This window comes from Melampsora larici-populina, assembly GCF_000204055.1.
Source record: "Melampsora larici-populina 98AG31 unplaced genomic scaffold MELLAscaffold_41, whole genome shotgun sequence".
In the NCBI taxonomy this organism is placed as follows: Eukaryota; Fungi; Basidiomycota; class Pucciniomycetes; order Pucciniales; family Melampsoraceae; genus Melampsora; species Melampsora laricis-populina.
Genome location: NW_006768805.1, coordinates 144,098 through 170,726, shown reverse-complemented (window position 1 = coordinate 170,726; position 26,629 = coordinate 144,098). Strand labels below are relative to the sequence as shown.

At 41.4% G+C, this 26,629-nt stretch overlaps 7 protein-coding genes across 7 annotated transcripts; 3 read left to right on the top strand and 4 right to left on the bottom strand.

Moving 5' to 3' along the window:
- Positions 1 to 1,048: 1,048 nt before the first annotated feature.
- On the top strand, positions 1,049 to 1,905 carry MELLADRAFT_66258 (uncharacterized protein; the record flags this gene model as incomplete). The annotated part of the gene is made up of 3 exons (XM_007414208.1): positions 1,049 to 1,097; positions 1,157 to 1,353; positions 1,720 to 1,905. The coding sequence occupies 3 exons, from the start codon at positions 1,049 to 1,051 to the stop codon at positions 1,903 to 1,905; spliced, it is 432 nt and encodes a 143-aa protein (XP_007414270.1).
- Positions 1,906 to 13,312: 11,407 nt separating this feature from the next.
- MELLADRAFT_38533 (uncharacterized protein) lies at positions 13,313 to 17,323 on the bottom strand (the record flags this gene model as incomplete). Its single annotated transcript, XM_007414094.1, has 18 exons — positions 13,313 to 13,366; positions 13,452 to 13,531; positions 13,648 to 13,737; positions 13,803 to 13,886; positions 13,992 to 14,037; positions 14,109 to 14,212; positions 14,274 to 14,430; positions 14,513 to 14,693; positions 15,016 to 15,095; positions 15,168 to 15,191; positions 15,259 to 15,310; positions 15,383 to 15,710; positions 15,768 to 15,863; positions 15,923 to 16,021; positions 16,357 to 16,487; positions 16,569 to 16,601; positions 16,679 to 16,942; positions 17,121 to 17,323. The coding sequence occupies 18 exons, from the start codon at positions 17,321 to 17,323 to the stop codon at positions 13,313 to 13,315; spliced, it is 2,106 nt and encodes a 701-aa protein (XP_007414156.1).
- A 224-nt stretch (positions 17,324 to 17,547) lies between these two features.
- On the top strand, positions 17,548 to 19,266 carry MELLADRAFT_110040 (uncharacterized protein; the record flags this gene model as incomplete). Its single annotated transcript, XM_007414209.1, has 6 exons — positions 17,548 to 18,272; positions 18,373 to 18,470; positions 18,529 to 18,718; positions 18,835 to 18,866; positions 18,945 to 19,108; positions 19,183 to 19,266. The coding sequence occupies 6 exons, from the start codon at positions 17,548 to 17,550 to the stop codon at positions 19,264 to 19,266; spliced, it is 1,293 nt and encodes a 430-aa protein (XP_007414271.1).
- Positions 19,267 to 19,680: 414 nt separating this feature from the next.
- MELLADRAFT_75449 (uncharacterized protein) lies at positions 19,681 to 20,291 on the bottom strand (the record flags this gene model as incomplete). Its single annotated transcript, XM_007414093.1, has 3 exons — positions 19,681 to 19,897; positions 19,975 to 20,049; positions 20,138 to 20,291. The coding sequence occupies 3 exons, from the start codon at positions 20,229 to 20,231 to the stop codon at positions 19,818 to 19,820; spliced, it is 249 nt and encodes an 82-aa protein (XP_007414155.1).
- A 661-nt stretch (positions 20,292 to 20,952) lies between these two features.
- MELLADRAFT_38527 (uncharacterized protein) lies at positions 20,953 to 21,583 on the bottom strand (the record flags this gene model as incomplete). The annotated part of the gene is made up of 3 exons (XM_007414092.1): positions 20,953 to 21,209; positions 21,284 to 21,336; positions 21,444 to 21,583. Coding segments are annotated over 3 exons (450 nt in total), but the record flags the coding sequence as incomplete, so codon positions are not given.
- A 442-nt stretch (positions 21,584 to 22,025) lies between these two features.
- MELLADRAFT_72760 (uncharacterized protein) lies at positions 22,026 to 24,190 on the top strand (the record flags this gene model as incomplete). Its single annotated transcript, XM_007414210.1, has 8 exons — positions 22,026 to 22,121; positions 22,194 to 22,481; positions 22,555 to 22,966; positions 23,045 to 23,342; positions 23,427 to 23,582; positions 23,651 to 23,724; positions 23,798 to 23,890; positions 24,000 to 24,190. The coding sequence occupies 7 exons, from the start codon at positions 22,117 to 22,119 to the stop codon at positions 23,834 to 23,836; spliced, it is 1,272 nt and encodes a 423-aa protein (XP_007414272.1).
- Positions 24,191 to 24,325: 135 nt separating this feature from the next.
- Positions 24,326 to 26,236, bottom strand: MELLADRAFT_117539 (uncharacterized protein; the record flags this gene model as incomplete). The annotated part of the gene is made up of 4 exons (XM_007414091.1): positions 24,326 to 25,088; positions 25,184 to 25,345; positions 25,437 to 25,724; positions 25,814 to 26,236. The coding sequence occupies 4 exons, from the start codon at positions 26,105 to 26,107 to the stop codon at positions 24,606 to 24,608; spliced, it is 1,227 nt and encodes a 408-aa protein (XP_007414153.1).
- Between the last annotated feature and the right edge of the window lie 393 nt (positions 26,237 to 26,629).

Sequence of the window (26,629 nt, the reverse complement as noted above, 5' to 3'; positions counted from 1 at the left end):
CGTTTGAGTGGAAGGAAGGGCCCTTTCATTTCTGAAAGGGTTGATGAATTGAAACATATGCCATGTGATGTGTGAATGGCAAATCGTCGTGTGGAAACGCAGGAGTTGATTCGACGGATTTGACATGATTGGATTTCCTTCCAACTGTGTTTTTAATTATGTATTTGGATTCGATTTGGTCTAACCGATTCAATTTGGAAAAGAGCTAGATCGAACCAGTTCGAACTCGCAGGATCGAACGGACCCTTTCTTTGGCGACTCGTTTGGGTCCCTTTTGAAATCTCAACTGCCCTGGTTCATTTGTTTCAAATAACATCAATCCTTCGAATCCACACAAGTCAAATTGAACTCCTCGGCTCCAGTAATAAACTTTCATCTTCAACTCATTATTCGTAATCCTTCCCCTTTACACTCTGAAATTCACAACTATCGCATTCCAAAAAACCTCCTCCATTACTCTACATCTTAATCAACTAGAGCGTCCTAGGCCAATTTTTTGCTCAAATCCTTGTTTTAATTCGCAATCTTGCTTGACTTTTTGCTTCGAAACTTGAGCTCATCTCGACGCATAACCCTGAAGCTAAGGTCAAGTAAGATTCGCGGATTCAAAATAATGGATGAAGTGATTAATAAACCGAAGCATAAGTCTCCCAGTACGATTCGTTCTCGCAAAAATCGAACCAAACGGAAGAATGCTGAGAAAAAGATCGAAAATCGACCACCACCCAACCAACGTGCTGCGAAAAAAGCGGCACTTACCAAACTTTATGGACTTCCACCTGATTCGAAATTCTTGTTCTTCAAGAAAGGCGATAAATCGGCAAAGCCCTTTCGAATTCACTTCGGCACTGTCGTATGCCTTGATGAAGATACATGTGATCTACTAGCAGTTGTACAATTTGTTGAACCTACTCCGGAAGATTCAGTTTTATTTGAAAAGTACGATCACGCTATTCGAACTGTTTATCATCATGCCAGAGCACGAGGTTTGGTCAAGATCAATGGTGCTGCAAAGAAAGTCAGAGCAACTAGGAAAAAGTACGGCAAGATGTATGCTGCAGGTTTCAGGCCCGGCTTTGACCCCTTAGTTAAAGCAGGTTAGTCAGTAGTAATGTCCTTCAATGTCGGCTTGAAACTGACATTGCTTTGTTTCTAGCTGTGTACGCTTTTAACGCCACCACTAGCGGACAACTTTGGCGGATGCAAGATGATCTCACTCGTCAAGGCAATCTCCCTGCCATCGAGGATTTCTTTGCCGAGCGTTTTGCCAATCTATCGTCTTATGCTTTTGAATCCAACGCTGAAATCGCTTCTCGCACCGGGGCTCCTTTGTGGGCCGGACAATCCTTCTACGTCTCACCTAACGCTCAAGTTTTCGCTTCGAACATCGCTGTCACATTCGATGAGTTTGTCAACGCACCTCACAACGACAACGATGTCAGTCGTTATTCATTTGGTCTCTTCACATGTATCAACCGCAAAACCGGGAAGCTTTACTCGATAAAAAACGATGAGTTTCAGGGTGATAACGTAGGATCTTGCTTCTTTTTGGACGACTACAACATCATGGTTGATTACGATGCATGCGATGGTGTGGTGGAGATGCTGTGGAATAGCCACATCGAGCACCACACATCGAATTCAGAAACTTACAATGCTCAACATGTTAGAGTTATTCCTTCAAGAGGAAAGGTGACTCGATTTGGCTGTGCTTGCCAGATCAACCAAACTTTGGTGGACAGAATCAATCAAGTCAATGATATGCGTGGTAACATGAATGATGAGGAGTGGAATGTCTTTCGTGGTACTCTTTTGACGGGCTATCCTGAGGAGGCACGCAAGAAAATGGCTAGGTTGGCTGCGAAACATGGGATTAACGACCTCAGTTTGTTATTTGTACCTTGAACGTTTATTTGTTGAAGAGCGTTTGTTTTCATATTTTTCCCCTTTTCACTTGTTTCACTCAAATGTCTTTCCAATTGTATGTTACGTCTCATTGATCAGATGAACTGAGACAAACTCTCACAAGAAATACTATCGTAATGGCTTGATCCAGCCCAATATCTTCACCTTGTGCCCTACTGCACGTCCCCTTGACGTGCCCTCTCTGAATGTATTATCGCATACCTCGAGTCAGTCTCAAATGACTTGTAGAGGGCTCACAAGTTTGGACTTGTGAGAATGGCAATCATACTTTCATAACCGTAGCTCTTCGTCTGAGAGCTCGAAGAAACTGTCTTAGATCAATTTGCAAAGATGCAAATTGATCTTGCGAAAAGCCTTAACAGAGTCACGCGAATCTATCCCAGACTCGCAAATGTCAACAAGCTTCTATTGATTACGCCCTTAAGACAAAGGAAGTAGAAGTAAATACTGAATCATGACCGCTTTGTTGATACAAATTCATATTGTAAAAACAAGCCATAACATGTTCGATTCACAAGGATCAAGACCAGACTCGCAAAGTTCAACATGGCCCCATTGGATTACGCTCTGAAGACAAAACAAGTAGATAGAAATGCAACCACTTAATCTTGACCGCTTTGTTCACCACGGGAACATCCTGGGGTGGGAGGACAGTTGGGAGGACCCCCATACGCTTTTGCCCATTGGGCGAGCCATTTGCGTTCCTCCTCAGCGTACCATATTTTTCCGATGGTATCAAAAGAGCTTGGAGAATCTGGTCTGCGCCTTGCAGATCGCCTATAATCACAGGTCAGCTATTTATTGCTGTTCTGTGTCTGTGAAATGAAAAATGCGAACTCACGCTGATCTTTAAGCTGCTGATATGTCGGATGGAGTATAGTAATAAATGTCCTCCTCCGTGTTGAAAGCCTCCATTGTCCTTTCGTCTAACTGGGTATACTTACCAAGAAGGGGTTCATCAAAGAGTTGAATGTCCCCAAACACCTTTTGAAGTGTGGTGTCCCCGTCCTGAGTGTTGTTTTGGGGCGTTCCTAAATGAGTTGAAGGGGGCAAGCTGCTAACCCCTTCAGCATTGCCCAATTTCAAAAGTATAGGAACAGCGGAATCGCCTGTCATTTCCATGTCCTGTTCTTTGCCTATTAGTGCCATGCTCAGTCTGTTCGAACAATAAGTGATAATATTAGTATGATTGATTAATAAGATGTATGATTGTTTAATAAGATGACAACTTCAGAGGTTAACTCAACTTAGCTGATGTAAAAGCCGGTCAAAATTCAGAAGTAAAACCAACGTAAAATTGTGTCGAGTCTGTAACATTAGGAAACCGGTCATTAATAATGCGAGTACATAAAGAATTGCTTGATAAGCCAAAGATCAGGTGTTACGTGATTGTTTGTACGGTGATCAAGCAGGATTGATTAATAATGCAAGTACATAAAGAATTGTTTGATCAGCCAAAGATCAATGTGTTACGAGAATGTTTGTACGGTGATCAAGCTGGATTGATACTTGAGATGGTTAAGTGAAACAAAGAATATTGTATGATCCTATAGATGTGGTATGTGCAAAAAGTATAATGAGGATGAAGTCACTCACGAAATTTTCTTTTTCATGCGATGAACAAGGACAGTGAGGAAGTGGCAAAGGCTGACTGGTGTGAAGGAATTTGTTTGCCAGTGGGATGTTTATGTTGGATACTTTGTTACTGGAATGTTGGATACAACTTACACGGAATCTATATATATAGATTCTCTTCTCTGCAACCCCAAAACAAACTCATGGATGTATACAAAATAAAATATGCTTGCTCTCCTTTGCAAAATTACCGAAATCATATTGCATAGAGTTTCAAAGATCCTCTATGCAATAGAGATCTCATGAAAAATATTCTTAACATGTGATCACGCATGAATTGTAATATATATTGGGTATATCAATTATTTAAAGATCAATGAAACATATAAGATCAAATATATATCAACCTTATATATATATATTTTGTAGCTTCCACCAAATATCAAACGTGTTAAGACACATGGTGATGCAGGTGTTAAGACCCAGTCTAACTCCGATGCTCTTCTGGATTCTAACACTTGGCTTGCACATTGAACATGTTCCTATAGACTCTGAGTATCAATATCAAAAATTGAAAAGCATTGCAAGTCATACCAAGTTGATTTATGCAGGGCAAACAAATAGTGTGTTAATGGGGTAAAACACCAACTTCATCCATCAAATTCATATACAAGTTGTAAATCTACAAAGTGATTACATTTTAATAATTATAAAGTTTGATAAAACTAATATATCGCATGCTAAGCACAAGGATGTAGCTATGTGATTTGCTTTGTCATAAGCAAATCACATAGACCATAGCAAATCACATAGATGCAGTTACATCGCAATATTATATTTATTCAGTGGGTTTGTTTCTCATAAGGAATTAATATTGGATTTTTCAATATTACTTATTAAAAACCTAAAGTACTGTCAACAGTAAAAGATCAAAGGTTAGCAGCTTTGTCATACCTATATATATAGAATCACTCACATACCCGCATTTATCTTCCTTACGTAAAATGTCAGCCTTCAGGCTCTCATTTGGTTTCTTACGTGGGTACATATTGAATGTACGGTACTCTGCTTATCATTGTATGCGTGTTTTGGAAGATATTTGATCAAGACCTGCATGATGGTCTTTTGAAAAAGATCCAACGTGAATACCATTGAATGTTCACGTGCCCCCTGAGGAGATCACATCAGATTGTCACGGATGTGAAATATGGGTGACATACAGTCATCCATATTTGAAAAGTTCACATGTCACATGAAGGCATAATGCTTCAGAACTGAGGAATACGTGGCCAATTTTTGGAACATATTTGAATACTATTTATTACTCATAATTCATCATGCCGAAATTTGAAGGTGTCCATCAGACGTTTAATCCAAACAAGCCTTACTGGAAGACGGAGCCAAAGACCGACCTACAGAAGAAGCACTTCGAAAAGATGAAAAAGGCTGTGAAATCTCGGAACCAGCGATCCAACATTAAAGGTGATGTCCAGGATGGTGTCGATCGGAATCAGGATTATGGACGAATGGTAGATCAGCAAGACGAAAATGAATATGAGATACCCCGACCCGATTTTGTAGATGAAATACATGAAGCTCATCTTGAAGAAGAAAGGTATGCACGTGAACTTCTTCTTGCCCAGGCAGCAGAAGAAATGTTCTGTGCATATCTCGCATGTGGTCTGAAGACGAGCGAATGGGGAAACCCCGCATTATGGGACTATGATCACAAGCCGGCATGTCAATGCCGTCCTAGCCAATGGTACGAAAGGGACGTGGATTTGGTTGACCTCTTAAGTATGTCCATGAAAACACTCACACTACACTACCTTTCCATGATAGTGATACCGCCACGGCTTCATTAACAATTGAAAAAGCGTGTCGCAAGGCTTGTATCCGGTTTTGTCCCTGTCACAAAAACAATCAAACTCGTCTTATTCTCATGGGTTACATCGGCGGTTCCCCAAAGTACCCCAGGACCGCCTTCTCCATCCGACTTCTACGTTTTTTCCATATCTTATGGAAGTTTTGCACCATTCGACTTGATCCTTTTGCTCGAGCTCTGGACGAATTCCTTGATGCCTTCTGTGCTCTTATCCTTACAAAGAACAAACAGGTATGTAAATTCCGTTAATCATGGTGATATATATTATAGCTGACTTTGAGTAGCCACGCCAATGGCACACCCCTTTGTCTTGGGCTGTGGATGCGTATAGGGAGATGCTATCCATGACTGAGTCCGTCATGGATAGATACCTTGACCTTACACCCCTCGATAAGGTTGCCAACAACTGTCCACGCTGTTTTGGGCCACCTCTACCGCTTGAGGGTCCCCCATTAGAACCAGATATAGTAGTTTGCATGGACGGCAACTTCCAGCATCGGCGTCACAAAGCCGCCGGAACGAAAGCTGCCAAGAAAGCTATGAAGATGCCACCTCTATTTCTTCCGGATGAACAAGTTAACGAGATGCGTGGTCAACTCGATGGACATGCTGATGATGATTTTGTAAGAGTTGTTCCATGATAATATTTTATTCAGGAGCCCTATTGATCCGGTCACATTATACCACAGCAAGCGTGTGCCGATCAACACACCGCAGCCAACGATACACGCGGGAAAGGGCATTGGGCAGGTTGTGATGAAACGGGGCTAATGGGCATGGTATGCCGACATGATCATTCCCTTAGGTTTGCTAATATTGTGCAAAGCGGTGAAAAGTGAGTGGATCATTATATGTTTTAAATATATATCAAGATGTAAATTAAAACAAATGTATTTCAGGCTGCACTACAGCTATTCATTAATCAAGTGGATGCTCGACTTGACTCGCAACCACAGTGCTACTCCTCGACGTGTAGGTTTCTTGTATGACATTGGGTGTACAATGCAAGTTGGGATTGAAAAGGTGAGCGAATATGCTTGATTGGTGACTCATATTTTTGTTAATCATTCTCATAAACCCTTTTGAAGCGTGGAACATTTCAACAGGATCAGTTAAATGGTCGAATCCGATTTGGGACCAGTGTGTTCCACGCATATGTGCATAGGTGGGGATGCCAGTTGCTGTGGAATCCTCGGCTCAATCCAGGCTGGGGCCTGTCTGATGGCGAAGGGTCCGAGAGGGTGTGGTCAGGCCTCAATCCTCTTGTCGCACCTCTAAGATATGCCACCCCACAACACCGGGTCAACGCAATTGATTTGCGGTCGTCACATGCTAATGCACAGCTTCGGCATGAATCCGGTATGTAATTTCATTTGTTCTTATTATCTACTTCTCATCGAAACAAAGTGTGCTGACAGTGCACAACTCGTGACAGTCAAACATCTTCGGCGGAAGAAGACAGAGGCCAGGCACACTGTAAACATCATTCAACTTCCCCAATTTGGCAGAGGAAAATGATTAATAGTACAGTTTTTCATAAAAGAATCTAATACTGCACACCTGGGCCATTTCACCCACACTACATATGTGCAGCAAGCTAAGTCAATAGTTGTCTATCATGTACATACAGGTCTGCTCAGTTTTTTGCCCATCAGAATAAATAAATCACAAGTTATACCACATGTAACTTTTTCGACTTTGAAATTTTTTTCCCAAAAATTCACTACATATAATTCTGTAGCTGCTCAGGCAATATTGTTGAAGCTATGTCTTAGTAACAGAAAGTGTGTTACATGCAGTTGAGTTGATGAGATCACACCAAAACATTGAGTCAGTGTATGTAGTCAATCTTTTGGAAGCTTTTTTCAATCTGAAAGAAGTTACAGCATGTATTACATATGAATAACTTGTCCTGATGAGCAGATAACTGAGCAGAACTGTATGTACATGATAACCACATATTCACTGAGCCTGCTACACATATGTAGTGTGGGTGTTATGGCTCAGGTGTGGAGTGATAGACCATTTTATGACAAATCATACTCCCAATCATTTTTCCCTGCCCACTTGGGGAACCCGAAAAATGTCTGCAGTGGCAGCGTCTTGAAGAGGCTGAAGTTACACTCAAGACGCTGATATCACCGGGTGATGGGTGCCCTGGCCGAGACGCTGCATATCTTGAGGGCCAGTGGATGGCCCAAAGAGCACGTCACCTGGATATCATCGAGGAATCGAAGAGTGAGAAAAGGGATAAGATAAGTTTATTACTGGAGTTGGAGGAAGGACTCCATGTTTCTCTGTAAGTGGATGCCTAGTTAGTTTACAAGGTACTTACCTTTCATACTTACACATCCCTTAAAATCGCAGGAAACGACTTGACAGCCTGCAAAACGCACGCCGCCGAGCAAGGACTCAGGCCGAGCGCAGAGAGCTAGTAGCGCTACCAGGGACAGTGGTTGACTTTGAAGAACGCATCAAAGCCGTGGCGAATGAACTTGGTGGTAATGAGTTTCGAGGGATGTTGGGTGTCACAGTTATGTCGAGCGGTCATTCGCGTACCTACATATGGATGATAAGTTGACGTGGTGATTATCAGCCACTCAAACCAATGCGATTCTAGCAATATCAATTGCACGAGGCAAGATGTACGAAGCTAGAGTTGGTGTGATTGAAGCCAGACTGCGTCAGCATCGCAACGAAGGTGTGTCATTTGATTTGATGATCCATTTTACCAAATGGCTAGATCATCTCTTACACTACAGGTACGAGACAGCAGCAGCAAACGACACGCCAATGTGGTGATAAACTAAGAAACTTACGAGATAAGTACAACACTTATAAGCGTCGGGTACAAAAATACCACACAGATTATCCTAGACGTCGGCGAGTGGAACTTCCGGACTTTGATACCATCGAGTCCATGGAACCTGATGATCCATTCTGGAACCGAGGTGAAGATGAAGTACTGCCGGGCAAAGAGGCAGAGTCCGAGCGAATCAGGCGTGGTATAACTGCCTTCTTGGCGCGAAGGGGAGCCCAGGAGGAGCTGCGGCGACTCGCGCGAGAGTCACGCCATATGATGGGTTGGGCAATTGAATATCACCAGCGCATCATGGGATTAAAGATTACAATGCAACAAGGTCCGCGGTATTTTCATTCCCATTTACATGGTTCCAGCAACTAATGTCAAAACCTTTCAGCTGAAGAAGTAGACGAGAAGGCTAGGTTGTCAGCTCTGTACAAGATCGTCGCCAAGAGGACCTGTAAATTGTGGAAGAACTGGCGGGATCTTAAACATCAGCTAGTCGATACTTGCCAGTATTTACCAGGCTGCAACCCACTCGACCTTGAACTTCAACAGGGGTGGAAGAAGGTTTGTGACTGGGTAAATGAAGAGTGGACAGAAATGACCACGGTTATTCAGGCGGAGGAGCCCGAAATGTATGAGGATGAGGAAGACTTGTTTTATGATCAGTGGTACGACATGAATGGTGAATGGCTATTGAGAGATTAGGTATAAGCAATTGATTCATGTTAATTTACCAGTTTGGGTTTCAATATCCATTATAAGATTGTAAATGATACGTATTATATGTGTAATATCATTCATTGAACATCATCCTTTAATGCTATTGTCTTCATTTTTAAATACATTGTTTGATATCTAACAACAAATATAGATAAATGAATACAACATAAGAAATTTGTTGTATACATTTGTATGAGAGTTGCTTGAAGTATAAACAAGTCAATCACCTTGGTCAACCTTCGACTCTTGAATGGGAGGTTCAACCTCCACATACAAATTATGTAAAGGTTCAACATACATATCGTTGAATGGCTTACTGGTGAAGACAAAAAGTTACAAACTACATTTCAAACTAATCAAACTAATCACTATCTGACACAAGGTCTACAGGTTCTTTGGTACCGTACAAGCATGGATATTCTTTAACTAAAATAGGTCGGATACAATTATCAAATTTCTTAAAGTGGGAATCATACATATCACACCACGCTATCGCGTCCGGCTTGGCGAGTTTATACCATTCTTTCCAGGGATTAGGGATAGGGACACACTGAGAGGACTTGAGGGACAAAGACAAAAAATGATGACCTTCCTGGTCGTAACATAGATATATGGGTGGGTTGTCATTCACAGGACCTTCCAGAGGTAGTGCAGAAAAACAACCTGGTCCTTCACCATAGACGCAGAACGGCCGTTTGTATGTTGATGCAATGATATATAACATCGCTGCCGAATTGAGCCACAATGATTGGTTATCCAACACGGTTTCCCTTTGCGTTCTGAGTACTGCAATGTGTTCAGCTACACCACCAGCGCCATACTTCCGTGCTGCCAAGTGTGATTCATAGAAATCGGCTTTGGACTCGAGCTCGCCAATAAGCTCTTCTCGCACCAAAATCCATTCGCCTTCAGTTCGTCCAAGACTAATAGCGATCGCGCGATATCCACAATGACCATCACCACGAGGGTCTGACACAAAATCTACATACTCATGAAGCCAATGAGGTACACACTTGTCCTGTGGGCTCTGGCATAATCAATAACCATGAGGCAAGGTCGCAGGTGTTTTGAAAGGGACGTACACACATTTTTGGAGGTGCGTGTACGCGTCGACCGGCGAACACCACATACCGGAAGGGGATCGGCAACTTGTTGTCTGGTTGATCTACAAAGGTTCAAGTCATTCTGACCTTCAGCAGGCCGAGTCTTGGACGGTTTATCCTTATGTTTTGGATTCTTGATCTACAAATTGATACGACAACAGTTGTGAGAAAGTACTTCTTGGTATGAGACCGGGGTATTTTTGAATTCTACTTACTTTGGTGGATGGTTCTAGTACAGGTAAAATCGGTGCGATTTTGTCTGGCTGAGTCAGGTGTGGACGTGGCAACAGGCTTTCCAATTGGAAGCTTCCGTCCGCATCGTCGAGATTACCAGGCGAGGGTGAAAGCTGTGGTAAGATGGGTTCTATATTCGCCAGGTCGATAGAAGGTAGCTTCAAAAGATGCCGTGTGTTAGTCCAAGTAATGAACATGAATCCGACAAGGTGAAAAAGGTGAAAAATTGTTCGATTGGGTAACTCACCTCATCTGGTGAATCCGTTGCACTGAGGTTTGGGGAAGGCTGTAATGCAATATACGCCTGTCAATATCTTCAACTCTTATGGATTACGTTCCAAAAAAAGAGTAGAAAGGAATGAAGTAGTTTTGCTAGCTCACAAAGGTCTCGGTTTCATCAGCGGGCTCCGACTCGTAATCGACCAAACAGGGACGAAGAGGAGGGTTTTGTGGGACCTTGGCTGAGTCGGATTTGCGTGCGAAGTGTGGTGTAAGTGAAGGTGGATGTGGAGGCGACAGTTCCGAGTGTGGATTAGTCGCGACAGGTGGTGACGGTATCAACAAGGGAGGGGGTGGTGATGATCGAGCAGGTATTTGAGGTGGGAGGAATGACAGAAGGTGACTGGTGCCTGTGATTGTCAAATCTGGCTTTTGAGGAGAGGTAGGCTGGGCATTTTTTGGTTTCTTCCTGATGGGTTGAGGTATATCTTCCGTCCGACTGGTATTTGTCTATAAAAACAATGACATATCAATAAGGTCAGTTTAATCCAAGAGTTAAAGACGTGAGAGTTAAAAATGAGGGGTACCGACTACTGATAATGATGTGATGGAAGCTTTGGAAGTGCCTATGAAGGAGTTGGTGGGGTCTAGATGACTGGCAAGGGTTTCTTGACTTGTATTCGTTTCTGAGAGTCGAATGATATCTGTCGCAGATGATGGAATGGCTGATATTGGTGGTTTGAGGATACAATATTTGGCGAGTACGTGATCAATCTCATCAAGGGCCTGTGCCCAAAGTTGGTGCGGAAGTCGTGAAAGCCTATCGGATACCTGAATGATACTTCATAAACCAACAGGCCAATGTGAGATTACTACTAACGGAACTGACTTGCCATGGTCGAGCGTTGATTGATCACTGCCAAAGACAAAGACATGTCATGTGACTCTGCATGATGTGGCTGCAAAGTTCATAGCGTTGAGAGATGAGTGTCAGTTTGACTTGACTGGGTAAGATCATACAAGTATGTTACCTTGAAACCAATCGGTTCGTGATTGTGATTTGGATTCTGGATGTGAATGGTCCAGCTGCCGATTGGAGGTAATTTCGATTCGTTTCCATTGAGTGCTAATGCTTGAAGGTAATCGGGTACTGAAGAAGGGACGATCTGCAAAACCTTGAAGGCGAAAGGACAATTCGTTTTGAGGGATCTTGAATTGGGCCCGGGTTTATGACCTGATCGATGGCACTTGTAACGTATGCTGGTGCCTTCTGATGATCGTGTGGCGATTTTGTATCCATTGGCAGCTGCGTGTGCTTGGAGCTGGGTCTGCATTTCGGCGAGCGAGGCGGTGACATACTCGAGTTCTAGATTAGTTTTCAGTGGTTGTGATAAACCACCCGTGAGACTTCAGTGCCCTCAGTGAAGGTTCCCAGAATAGAGAACCTTACAGTGCTAATGCTTGAAGGTAATCGGGTACTGAAGAAGGGACGATCTGCAAAACCTTGAAGGCAAAAGGACAATTCGTTTTGAGGGATCTTGAATTGGGCCCGGGTTTATGACCTGATCAATGGCACTTGTAACGTATGCTGGTGCCTTCTGATGATTGTGTGGCGATTTTGTATCCATTGGCAGCTGCGTGTGCTTGGAGCTGGGTCTGCATTTCGGCAAGCGAGGCGGTGACAAGGTCGTGGGGGGGTGGTTGAAGGCTAGGACAATTGTTGGATGCTGAGGTGGTAGACGACATGGGGGGGTGAGAATGGTTATCAAGAGGGGTAGATGACTGTCAAGGTTGATTTCTTTTGAATGATTTGTGAAAAAGGATGGATGATTGTAGGTGAGTTGCTTGGTTGAGGGGTGTGTGGTTAGGGTACGGTGTAATGTTGGGACTGGGGTGGTTGATGTTGGTGATTATGTAAGAAAGGGTGGTGGGTGAATATTGATACGGTGGTGTTTGTGTAGATAGATGGGTAATGTCGGAGGGGGGTGGTGAGGTTTGAAAGTAGGGTCACCATACGGGTGGTGTAGTTATGTTGGAAGGGTGAATGTAAATTTGACGGGTGGTTGGCATATAGCTGAGTGGCTAGACAAAGATTCAAGGTGTCGGTTGAACTTCAGTTAGTCGGTGCTGGGTATTTGCTGAGCTGGTGGGCAAAAGTCGAAGGGTGGTAGACTTTTGCTAACATGGTGGGCTGTATCTTGTGGGGATTCGGGGCTGGTCTTGGTTTCCCTAAGGAAAAAGGTGACTTAGCCAAATTTGGAACCCTTCAAGATGCTTCTTAAGATGTTGATTCATCTTGGCAGTCAGACTCGAATGCCATTGGGTCATACAGACGTCTGTATGACCCTATGGTATAGGGTACATACTTAAGTGTACAGGTGGATATGGCCTCAAAAAGACTAAGACGCTGAGGATCTCTGATTGGTTGACAGATCTGAATTTGGTGTTCAAGGACCACAAGGCTCCACTTGGTGTGGTATAAGCAACCGGCACGAAGGGTGTTCTGTAAGATTACGAAAATGAATTTGACCTCTGACAAAAGGATTCTGATCAAAAGATCACAAAAGAGAGGTCAATTGCTCAAAGGTGAAGGCCAATCTATACAAGTTCTAACAAGTGTCAGTGCTTAATCTATGAGGGTCAGATGAGAAGATGGAACAAAGATTGTTACACGTTTTAGTCATTATTTATGCTATAGTAACATCCTGGATATCATCAAGTCAATCATAAATACCCAGTCCAATTCAATGATAAACAAGTACTATGATATTTTCAAAATTTTCTATGCATCCAATCTTGATAGCTCATTGGACTTTCTTGGATGACGAATTCAGATTTGCTTTATGAATCTGCAACACGAACCTCAGCATTATTTTCTAACCAATCCATCCATTTCTGAAAATAGATAAATATCAGTCAAACTTTCTGCCATACAACGCGATTCTTCCTATCAACGATCAAAACTTTGGTTTCTACTTACTTTTAAAAAATCTCCCCCCTTTGACAGGGTATCTGAATCACCTATGATAGTTAAACTTCGCTTGGCTCGTGTCATTGCCACTTTGATTCAAATCCAGTTATATATTTAAATGATATCAAACCCATGATGGTTGATGCAACAGATTTATGAGCCATATATCACAATAGATTTCTTGTAAGTAAGAAGTAAAACTGACCATTAAGACGGCGCGTCTCATGTAAAAATCCAACCACGCCTTCGGTATTACTCCTCACCAAAGATAGGATCACTGCTTCATTCTCGCGTCCTGTAAAAGCATTCTCTTTCATCATTGATCATACGGTATCAGATCTAAGGATTACTAGGTCTTACCTTGACATGAGTCTATTGAACCAATCGCCAGTGTGGGGTACAAAGATTTCAACAGAGATGACAATAGAGCTACTTGTGCCGAGTCTTTAATTCAAAAGAATCAACATGTTTGTCACTATATCTGTAATTGGAAGATTCCACAAAGGCAAGTCCAGACTCTTACTGCAAAGGAATCAATTTGAGACTTACAGGGTGATAAAACCATGATCTGTTCCGGAAGAAGACCCGCCTCCAACTAAAAAATGGGAACAAAGCATGAATACAAATATGTGATCAATTCGCATGACTTCAAAAGAAAAAACTTACAAAATCTGTGACTTGCTTCACGACCAGATTTGCTTCGTTTTCATTCATAACACTACCATCACCTCCTTCCTCTGCAATCCTATCATGCATATGACTACCAGCAGCTAGCCAAGTGATTCCGAGTCAATCAGATGTTACGATCACTTCTTCTTTCCTTTGACTCACTATCAATAAACAGGACTGGGTCTGCAATTCCATCATTATCGCTTTCTGAGACATTTGGAAGATCTTTGAGAAGATGCCCGGCTACAGATTCGGCAGCTTTTAATTTTCCCTTATACAGCTGTTTTGAAGGAAATTCCATTATCATACTGTGCATCCGCTGGAGTTTGAAAGAAGCAAAATTACACATGTGAGCTCACTCGCTATATGCGTAGCTAGAAACTGAACAATGCGTTTCTTACATATTGCACATCAAGAAGACAACTGATGGAAGTATTGCTCTTCAGTAGCCTATCAAACATTGTCACTTCGAGTGATTTCGGAGGTTTCATCATAAAGAAACCACGTCGAGTTGGTTTTTCTTTGGTCGTTGGTTTTCCGGTTGTTTCTAGATCAGTTAAGGCTCCCACTCTTTCTGATAAACTTTCTTCTTCGCTTTCATCGTCACTAAGATCGTTCATTTCTAAGCCCGTTTGATCGTCCAACTTGACATTTATCTTATCAGCCTTGGGATGTTCGGGATCAGGAGATTCCTTTTCTGTGCCTTTATCACCCTCTTTCTTGCCCTTACCACATTTGGTACCCTCTCCATGATCTTTCTTTCCCTTCCCCTTGGGCTTTTCTTTGGATGATGATTTTTGCGTTTTAGATTTCGAGGCCGTCTGGATTCATTTGTAGAAAATCAGAGGATGACCACCGATCTGTCGAGCAGTTAGAATCACATACGGATTCATGTTTGTTCGACTTTATTGTGGGCGGTAATTGCAGTGGATCACCTGCCAAAATGACCTTGCTTTTAGACTTCAGTATCGGAATCCAACATGCCTGTAAATCGATACATCTTCAAGTGAGCGCTGAGATCGGATAGCTTTGTGCTTGAAATTCTCAAATGCTTACAGCTTCATAGGCCTGCGTAGATTCCTAAAAATCGAAAATATCAAAATGTGAGACTGGTGGGCTTGAAAGCTCACTCGAAAAATAACCTCACATCAATTATCACCACATCAAACACCTGGTTTTCTAACTGACGGGATCCAGCCCTGACAAGAAATGACCAAATCCCTGCTTAATTAACACTCCCAATAGCGTGGCTGACCAATCATAATACTCACCCATGTGTGGTCGCGCATACGATCCGTGCTTGTTTGATGATCCCATCCGTATGTTTCCTTTCGCGTTGTCGGTAATCTTTTCGAAGGTCTTTGATATCCATATAAACAGTCGATCTAGCTTTCCCTCGAAGCTTATCCTTACCTTGCGCAGAAAGCTTATTGAGCTTTCCATTGATTTCGACCTTTAAATCTCTGATGATTTCAGATCCATCAAAAGTATTACACTGATGATCTAGTGTAGACTGTGATAAAGAGTCAAGGACTCGAGCCGGATGACCTAAACGAGTAAGTGGAAGTTGCTTTGCTAAAAGTCTTTCGGCGATGTTGTCTAGAATCGAAAAGAGTCAGATATAAGAGTTTCACCCTCAAAGAGAAACAATCGTACCAATAGCTAGATTTGACGCGGCGGCAATTAAGATTCGGTCCCCTCGTGCATGCAAAGCTGATATGATACTAACCAGGGTATGCGTTTTTCCAGTACCTACACAAGCCGGATAATGTATTGGTACGAGGAGTTGAACAAGAAAGTTTGACTCTAACCAGGTGGTCCAAAGACGAGGGTGATGGGCGCCGGAGAGAGTGCATGCCGTACGGCACGCTGCTGTGAATCATTCAAACCTAATGCATTTTCTGGCGTTGCTGTAGGAATTTCGATCTGGATAATGACACCATGAATCACGGTCAATGATAGGTGTAAGACCTAGAAGTAAAGAGAAATCTTACTGATTCCAGAGGATCAATGCCCAGGAGAACGCGCATCACAGGCGTGAGTGAGATTCGTGAGCAGCGAACCGTTTTCAGGGTCGGTTTGGAAGTGGCTGCGTCTGAAGAATCGCCCAGGAGAGAATTAATGTTTTGATCAATATTTTGATCATTCAAGACATGGATTCGGGGTGTCTGAGGGTGTCTTGATGCTAGATCTTGCAGAGACATGGGAGAATAAACAAGGTGAATGCGGTGGTACCAAAGCGCACCCTGATTGGTCGACTCCGTCTTGTCCTTCTGCGTATCTTCGGGAGCCTTGTCCTTGTGCGTATCTTCGGACGGCTCAATGATACCCTCCGCTTCACAGGAGATCCTCAAGGTCTCAATTGTGCTCTCCAATCTATGGTGTCAGGCGGAATGTGTTCAAGGATTTTACCCAGTTAAATGACCGTCAATGTAGCATTCTAGCCAAAGATTCTACCTGTCAAAAGTCCCGGTGTCTGCCAACTTTATGCTTCAAATTTGTAAAATTGAAGTCAAGGTCAGACTTTCAACTGCCCAGTCTCGAAACCATCGTGAAATATTACAAACATACGACATCGAGCAGGTAATTCGGGTGGGTTCGAATCTTGATTAGAGCTCAAGAATAAAGTGATAGAAGTATCGGATACTTTTGAAACAACCCCTTCTATGATTGTGATCTTATCTAATTTTGATGTCTTGGTATTGACACCTTTTGCCTTTCCGGAACTAAGGTCGTGATCGATGATACCAGCGGGCAAGCCGGGTCGAAACGTATGGTACGGGATTTTGGGGTCTGTGTGGTATTGGGCTGGTCGCTCAAGTTCAATGGTACTACATCATTGCCTCGTTTAAATGTTTTATCATGCGCAAAAGCGTGCGAGTTCCGTGTTATGGTACAGATGGTTTATAAAAAGTATGACTTCAATCAGTGCCGCTGACAGCGAAATAGGACATCGAAACTCGACGAGTCCTTTCGACATTCGGCATTGGTTGAGAGACATTCACTGACGTCTTGCCCCCCAACCCGATGGAAGTCGATTTGACTCCTAAACCACCAATGGATATACCCATTCGCTCCAGAAGTTTAGTCTGTCCTTGTTTGACTTTATCGGATGTCAGAAGATCAAATTCGACTTTTTCAGAGTCACGCTCTAATCTGAGGAGTCTGAGCTGGGCCTTTAGCCATTTATCGAGACCAGTGTTGGTGGACATGATGTTATCCAATATGGGTGTGCGATTTGGTTTACGAAGAATGTAGACTAGAAAATGATTTTCTGGTGGTCCACACTGAGTTTGAAGTTGTTTATATATCCACGCGGTATTAGCATGTATTGACCGGTCCCGACTATGCTAATATCCTGTAGTATAAAGACAGACAAAGAGTTCTCAGACCCTATCATTCCCAAAAGTAGCTCAAAGTCTTTCGAATTTAATTCATGGATCAATTCGGATTCGACCAACCAATTCCTTACTGTCCAGTCTGTAATCAACCATGGGATGAAGCTACCAACAAGGAAGCGCATGTCTCGGCCTGTCTTGGTGAAGATCACATACCACCATTCCCTGCAGCACCCCATAACGCCTCAGACACAAGTGATGAAATAGAAATCTTACCGTCTTCTACTACAACAAAACCTAAACAGAACCCCAGCATTAAGCCTACCAGTAAATCTCAAGTCAATGGAGTAGCAAACTTACTTATCCATATCGAAAAACTATTAGTCCAATCGATTAGCGACGGTCGAATTCGCTCTGCCGTTGTCTGCAATCCCGACGTCCTATATATCCGGACTTCTTCATCACTCACTGATCGTGGAGCAAGCGATTTGACATGGGGATGTGGTTATCGAAATATTCAGATGCTCTTTTCTGCCGTCAGACACCTTGAAGCCTACCGACAAGCCTTGACCTCTCATCCTGAGCTCAATTCTCAATCTCCTCTTCAAGCTGAACTATCTAACAAACGCCCATCAACGAGTCATAATGTGGGAGACCCAATTGAGATACCTAGTATCCAAAGCTGGCAGAGAATCATCGAAGAAGCCTGGAAGAAAGGTTTTGATACACCTGGCGCTGACAGTTTCTCTCACAAGCTAGTTGGAAAAAAGAAATGGATTGGTACTACTGAAGCTTATGTGGCCTTTACAAGTTTACGAATACGGTTCGTCAAATCACTTTTGCAATTCAAGAATCATTATCTTACATTTTTGAAGTTCAATTCATTCTGATTTTGCTCTTCTCGATCTTTTTGTCTGGAACAGTGCCCGAGTCATCGATTTTCCAAATCCCACCGGACCCAAGGGTACTCATCTTGGATTGACTAATTGGGTCCGCGGTGCACATCAATCCCTCCAGTCATGTTGATCAAATTTCCGTGGTCCGATTACTGATATGCATTCCTCTTTACTATAATACAGCATATTTCAATGGAACCTCTGTTTCCTCGAACACTCCAGCCAATGGATCCGCATCAGGTCATGTGAGCTCTATCATAAACACTGATAAGATGCCCCTCTACCTTCAACACGCCGGCCATAGTCGTACCATTGTGGGTTTTGAGACCGATACACAAGGCAATGAAAACCTATTGATCTTTGATCCTGCAAAGTTTGTAAAACCTATCTTGCACATCCCTCGTGTCATCTGCAATCACTCTATCAATAAAGACCGATGAATTCTCCTACTAGCATAATTGGGACTGACTTCGCATTGTTTTCCATTAGGGCAGTACCGACGGCACTAAAATCGCTTTGCGGTATGTGACATCATCTTCGAGTCACTAACACGTCCTCCTTGTTGAAACTATCTCAACCTTTCTGTATTTCCATTTCAGGATTTATGACCTCTCGGTCGAATCTATTCTCATTGAAGCGACTAAAGTCTAGCAATGATTCATCACAAAATCCTGAACCTATCCTTGATCTCTCACAGCATAGTAAACTTTTGGCTCCATTCAGGGTGTCTATCAAATCTCTCAGTAGACGTGATCAATATCAGGTCAGTCTCTGGGTTTTTACTTAGGAAAGTGACAATATCACTGATTACAGTTTTTGGTTCACTCTCTTACTTAGATCTTGTGTGTCGATAATGGACCCTTGCTCAGTCCATCGGAGCTTGAGTCTCGTAAGGTTATTGTCTCCACTCGTATAGAGTGACGACGGATAACTGCGTGATATCATAGCTCATCACATCTACAGACACTGATCGATGCACTTTGCTTCAGTTTATAAACAATCCTCTCTTTTTCGACTCACGTCAATTGTACATATATCTCGCATTCTTGATTTCACTGGATATTATGTTGTCTGCTTTTCTACAAAATCAACTACAGCTTTCATTGTTTTTCTGAGAAATGATGACTCATGGGTGTTTCTTTTCTTTCTACCTTCTGGTATAAAATTGTGCAATGATCCAAGTTCCATCTTTATGACATTGTTCACTTTCTTCCTGCGGCTGTGTACTATCAATTTTGGAGACTGTACTGACATCAATTCTCGAGGAGAAATGAAACATGGTGATTATCATTACCATCAAGTCAATCATGGGTCAACCCTCAGGAGAAAAGTATAACACTTGATTTGCTTCCATCATTACAGATTAGTCATCGCAACATGAAAATGCCTTGAGACAATGAAACAGTGATTCCCAAGGAAAACCTCGAGATTCGAGAAAACTGTCTCCAATTGGATAATTGTACACCTATGATTTACTTTGAAGTAGTACCTGGAACATCTTCACCATTCAATCGAGCTTCACCTTGTGCTACTTCTTTTTCATTCCCAAAAGCTAACAACCAAATCAATCAAAGTGTGAGTAAAGAGAAACTTCAATCATTATAGACTTTGGATGATTTGGTATCTCACTTTTGCCTGCGAATTTTTTAGCATAACCTTCTACTTGAGCTTTGAATCCAACTTTTTCTTCACCCGTTGAAGTGGCTGTGTTTAATAGCATGTTTTAAAGCCATCCGAATGATGAATATAAACTTGAGTGAAATGTTTCTATGAAAGTGATGATGCTACTGACCATTGGTATCACTTAGAGGTTGGTCTGAAGATACCTGTGGTGTGATGTTTGCATTTCCTATTCCGCTGTTAGGGTTTGGAGCTACGTTTGACATGGTTTAATGGTCGAATTTGTTGAGAATGATGAGTGGTAAGAAAGTGGTTTGGATTGGATTATCTTTTAAGTTGTGATCAGAGCACAGCTTTACATAGTCTCTCAAGCTTGAGCAAGCAATGATGTCATCATCAAGGCCGCATACATCAACACAGCCGCAGCAGGTAGCGCGGATATACTTGATTTTGTTTGCATAAAATCAAACTCCTGCTTGGCAATGGGACTGAATCGAAAACAACTGGAATTCATGAAGAAGTCTGAGAAGTTAGTACAGAACAAAGGAACAAGCGAAAGAAAAGTTGATTTCAAAAGAGGGTTTATGCCTGCTTATTCTTCGTCGTATGACACAAAGCAAGGTAAATTGTCTGCACTCGAGAACATGACAATCAGAACCAGTCAGCTAAGATAATGTTTTAGTATCAAGTTCATTGGGTCATAGTGGCTCAAGAATAGCATGTATATATGGACATATTCATCATCAAGAGATGATGAACTTTTACAGAACTTTATTGAACAGATCAACATCTGCGAAACAACCTCATTGGAGACACAAAGATATGATCAGACCAGGAGGATGGTCATTGAATAGATTAGGAAAATATACACTAGCTCGTGAAGAGCCCCGCAAACTTAACATCCTGGACCTCATTGGGTCAAAGATCCCAATCATCATCATCAAAAGCATCTTTTCGAGCATACTATCGAGCAAAACAAGATCAAGATCAGATTTCATCAGTTAAAAGATACCATGGAGTGTAAAAATGACCAAAAAAAGAAGGGCTGACAGTGATTTTCTTGACTGTCGTAACTGCTTGACCACCACGAGTGCCACCAGCTTCAGCCCGTTCGATTTGATCTAAAACTCCAATCAATTGATCCTCAGAAACTTGTCCTCTCAATTGACCACTCTGTGCCATCCTTAGTAGCATATCTTCAATCTCTCTAGCTTTTTGTGGTCTAACAAGTGCGATTCGTGCCACTTTGCGAAAAAGAAAAAAAAAGATGATGAGCTTCAGAATAGAGTTAAAAAAAGATTACGAACAATTCACTTACGTCTTTCACGGGCATCGGTATTCATGATTTGACTAACAGCCGTCCTCCTCATTCTATTGAATAAATGTCCAATATCAGTACGTTCTATAGGGGTAAGGTGATCATCGAAGTAGTCTTCGAAGTTATACTCTACTACAAGATCTCATCAAGGCCAACCTACTCCTCTTTCTGAGCCATCTTAGCAGCATCTTCTTGACCTTCACCACCTTCAGTACCTCCTAATTTCGATAATAGTGAAGAAGGAATTCCTGAGGAGTCACCAGCTCCATTCTGTGATCGAGAAGCTAAGTCTGCTAATCGTTTCTAATATGAAGCGTACGCGTTATTTTTTTTGATAAGCTGTCTTGATTTTTGTTTTTGGCAAATCATAGAGTCACAGAACAAGACAAGATTTGGAACTGAACTTGTCGAATTGCTTCTAGATCTGCGTCGGCCATTTTGGATATGACCAATAGGGTATAATGAGGATCTTAACTCAATTTGAGAATTTGTAAGATAACTTTGACTTGAATGAAAATACCAGTCGAGAGATGAAAGTTTGAGAAAAAAATGCAAACTTGTTTTTGAGAGAGCGCAATAAAAGAGATCTAGTTATGTAAGCTGTGGACCGAGTCCGACGACAAAACATCGAGCCATGCTTACATGCTACATGTGGAGTCTGGACATGTAGCACGTGAGTTGAGAATCCGCTCATCGGGGAGAGTCGGTTTAAGTTCGGTGACCTCATCGATATAAATACACTGCACAGTCAAGTGGAAACCAACCCCATCAGAATCCATATATCACCCAAACATCAACAAAACCAAAACCAAATCAAAAGATACCAAAACATCATGTCGTAAGCTCTAGTCTCATATTCTTCAACATTAAAGTTCTTTCAAACTCAACATTTTCATCTTCGATCACACAGTCTCTCCTCAAAAAAGACCATCACCGATATCTCAGATTCCGAAATCTCAGGAAAGAAAGTATTAATCCGAGTAGATTTCAATGTACCACAAGACAAAACTACCGGAGCTATTACGAACAATGCAAGAATTGTAGCTGCCTTACCTACTATTAAATATGTTTTAGAAAAGAAAGCTAAATCGGTAGTCTTAATGAGTCATCTTGGTAGACCTAATGGGTCTCCTAATAAGAAGTATACTCTTAAACCTGTGGCTGATGAACTTCAAAAGTTATTAGGAACCGATGTTAAGTAAGTTTAGCTTAAAACAAGTCTGATCTTACGGTTTAGTCAACTAATTCAATTTTTGGTGGGATCATTCTAGGTTTTTACATGATTGTGTTGGTGCATCAGTCGAGAAAGAAGTCTCATCCGCTTCGAACGGTCAAGTGATTTTACTCGAGAATCTTCGATTCCATATTGAAGAAGAAGGTTCATCCAAAGATGAAGCTACAGGTCAAAAGACTAAAGCATCAACAGAAGACGTCACCGCCTTCCGTACCTCTTTGACCAAACTCGGAGACCTTTATATCAATGATGCATTCGGTACCGCTCACCGAGCTCATGCATCTGTGGTCGGATTTCAAGGAGAACCGAGGGTGGCTGGGTTCTTGATGAAGAAAGAATTAGAATTCTTTAGTAAGGTCTTAGAGAAGCCTGATGTACCGTTCTTGGCCATCTTAGGTGGTGCTAAAGTCTCAGACAAGATTCAATTGATTGAGAACTTACTTGACAAGGTTCGAAATTCAATCATCTTTGATCCATCAGTCCTGAAAAGAACTAGTAGAGCTGATTTAGATCTACTTTTGATTTAGGTTAACAAATTGATCGTATGTGGTGGTATGGCATTCACCTTTAAAAAAATCTTAAATTCAGTAGAGATTGGAAAATCTTTATTTGATGAAGATGGATCCAAGAAAGTTAAAGATTTAGTTGAAAAGGCTAAAAAGAATAATGTTGAATTAATCTTTCCTTCAGATTATGTTGTAGCCGATAAATTTGATAAAGATGCTACTACTAAGATTTCAACTGATGCTGAAGGTATTCCAACTGAATGGATGGGATTGGATGCGGGTCCAAAGAGTCGTGAAGATTTCAAGGCGGCTATTTTGAGTTAGTGTTCCGTTTTGTCTTGATCATTACTTTTCTGAATAGAAGATCAGCCTTGAACTAAGCTTATGATTGTGTATTCTATAGGCTCAAAAACTATTCTATGGAATGGACCAGCAGGTGTATTTGAATTTGATAAATTTGCTGAAGGTTCTAAAGCCATGCTTGATGCTTGTATCGAAGCTTGTCAAAAAGGTTCTACTGTCATTGTAGGTGGTGGAGACACTGCTACAGTCTGTAAGAGTGAGTATCATTTCTCGTTTGTATCGTGATCAACATACACTGACAGATTATCTGATGTTTGTCCATAGAATACGGCGCTGAAGATAAGCTATCACATGTCAGTACAGGTGGAGGTGCAAGTTTAGAATTACTTGAGGGAAAGGTTAGTTTCTTCCACTCGATCTTATGCAAAATCATTAATTAACCTCATGTTCACCGATGGTTGTCCCCTTTAGAACCTTCCGGGTGTTGCAAACTTAAGTGAGAAAAAATAAAACTTGCTGTGCATATATCATCATTTTTCTAACAATCTTGATCCTCAATGAGCTGTGAGATTTTATAAAAACTCGATTATTTTCTTTGCCAATTCAATTTCACTTACCTGCTTTGGTTTTTTCTGTTTTTTTTTGATTTGATTTGATGATCATCTGTCGGTAGGTTTGTTTGTGAAACCATCACATTTGTGAAAGGAGAAAAAAAGGGAAAAAAGAAAATCGCAAAGTAGAATGTAAACTTCAGTTGGGCGTCTCAAACTGTATGTCTGTGATATTTCTGTGTGTATGAAATGATAAAGCTTCTTATATCGATTGGTTGAGAATGTAAAATGTTGAAAAGATCTTGATGTGTGTTGATTGAGAGGGAATTCTTTTAAGATTGGTCAACAAAGCCCTTCCGGTCAGTAAGCTGGGAAACATCCAGTACCGGGATAGGAGCCACATGGCCTGATGTTGCCCTCTCTCGATTCTCTCTGTGCGTGGAGCGTTACATCTCAACTGGGCTTCATTTTCGATATGGCGTACAAAAAAGTAAACAACACTGAATTGCATATTCGATATACATAAAACAAACGTACACGATCAAACAGCTCTGTTAAGAGCCAATCAAGTAAGAAGAATAAAAAGATTTGGTTGAATATAGATGTATCTTTCGGTTCAGAACAGCCGAGTGAGATTCTATTGTTCACAAAATGAAGAAGAGATATACAAGTTGATTTGCTGCTTTAGAGAGAGGTTTGCTGCATATAGAAGGAAGTAATGAACCACATCAATGATTAAAGTGTCCCATCTTTTTCCAAAAAGTAAGCCAACCAATCGCATCATCTTGATTTAAAGGTGTCAAATCTTTCAATCTTTGACTTTCAACTTCACTATCTTTGGTGATCAAACGAGTCACACCCATAGCTTCATATCCTTCTACAACAGATGTATGTAAACCGAATTGAGGAGATTGATTTGAATAAAAGTCTAATAATTTAGCGGCACCTAAATTCTCTGGAGTTCCATCTTCAATTTGTTTATTAAGTTTTTGAACCCATTGTTCATATGGAACTAATTCGATCGGTTCAATCGGTTTACAATTCTCTGAGATCCATTGTGAGATAGGTAGAATTAAATCATGCCATTTAGCTGCACGTGGATGAATCACATGTCGATAAACATATTGTTCTTCTGGTGTTGGTTGACGAGGATGGAAAGAAAGTTCACTAATGACCACTGCGGCCTCATCAACTGGGATCCAAGCAATATCCTAATAGAAAGCAATCAAACAAAACGAAGGTTAGAGTCAATTCAATTGTCTTTCATCAAAGGTTGAGAACAGAGATCAGGTGATGGTCCTCTTACGTCAGCACCATCTGGTAAGCAATGTAGAGTGATAGCGGATTGAACGATGAGTGGAAACCATTCAGTCATGTTCCATGAACCACCTCGACGACTACCACACATTTGACCGATTCTAAGAATCACAGCGGTGAAACCGTAAGCCTTTACATAAGCTTCGATGATCTAAATCCAAAGAAAAAGAAAAGCTTAATCAGGATTTCTTCAATACTCGATTCTCTTCAAATCAAAGGTGTTGCTAAATTTCTATCCATACCTCTTCACAAACTCTTTTACTTTCACCATAACCCGTACCTAAACAACTCTTCATATCCACTTTATCTTCTTTAACCCATTCACCATTCTCACCCACAAAACTAGCTAAAGTAGCTACCGAACTTGCAAAGATAAAATTAGGTTTTTGATTGGGTCTATGGATTGAAACTTGATTGGCAAGTTCAAGTAAGGATTGAGTAAATTGAATTGATGGTTCAAATGAAGCTAAGGTGAGATTAAAGTTCACTGGATAAGCCAAATGAATAATATGAGTAAGAGTAGTTGAGAGCTATGTATTGGAAAGAGAAATTGAGTTTAAACCCAAGGATTAGTAAGGTTTTGAGTGAGGTTTTCGTAGGTTTTAAGAAATCAACTTACTTCTTGTTTGATTTCTGAAGGAAGTTGATCGAGTGTGTTTGCAGATAAGAGAGTAAGTTTCGAATGCTTGAGTAAATTTAAATCTAAACCTCTAGAACTGAAGGCACTTTCTTGTCGTTCTAATGCGGTGACGGTTTGATCGGATCCGATTCGATTTAAAGCAAAGATCCGTGGAGTAGGTGAATGAGTTTTTAAAATATATTCTAAGAGTTGAGCACCTAGACCACCAGTAGTTCCAGTGATTAAGATTACCCTTTCATGAGTACCATCTCCATTGGTTTGAGTGTGGGTCATGTTTATATATTAGTTATTAGTTATTAGTTAGTTCTATGGATGTTTGATAATTATTATTAGTGAAAGAGGGATGAAGACTCAAGAGAACGAGTTGATGATTAAATACGATGGGTTTGAATGCTGTGAGATTGATCAATGACGTCATTCAACTTCTGAATCATTCTCAGCAAACCAATCAAACCTCAATGCAATTCATCCTAGCTCATCACTCATCAGCTTGTGTACTACTGTGTACTGTGTACTGTGTACTGTGTAGGTAGGTAGTTTAAATAACTCTATTCATGATGAGGAACTAAAATTGGACTATGAAAGCTACATGATCATCATAGAATTCACAGGACCATGGAAAGCTCCAATCGAGGTTCCCTATGAAATGAGAAACAAGACCATCTTTCGGAACAAAGCGGGAAACTGAGAAATTTCCGGTCAAATGACAAAACCTGACCATCTTCATGAGGTATCTTGAAAAACAAAACACAACAAGATGGACACTGGATTTTGGCTGAATAGTTGTTTGGATAA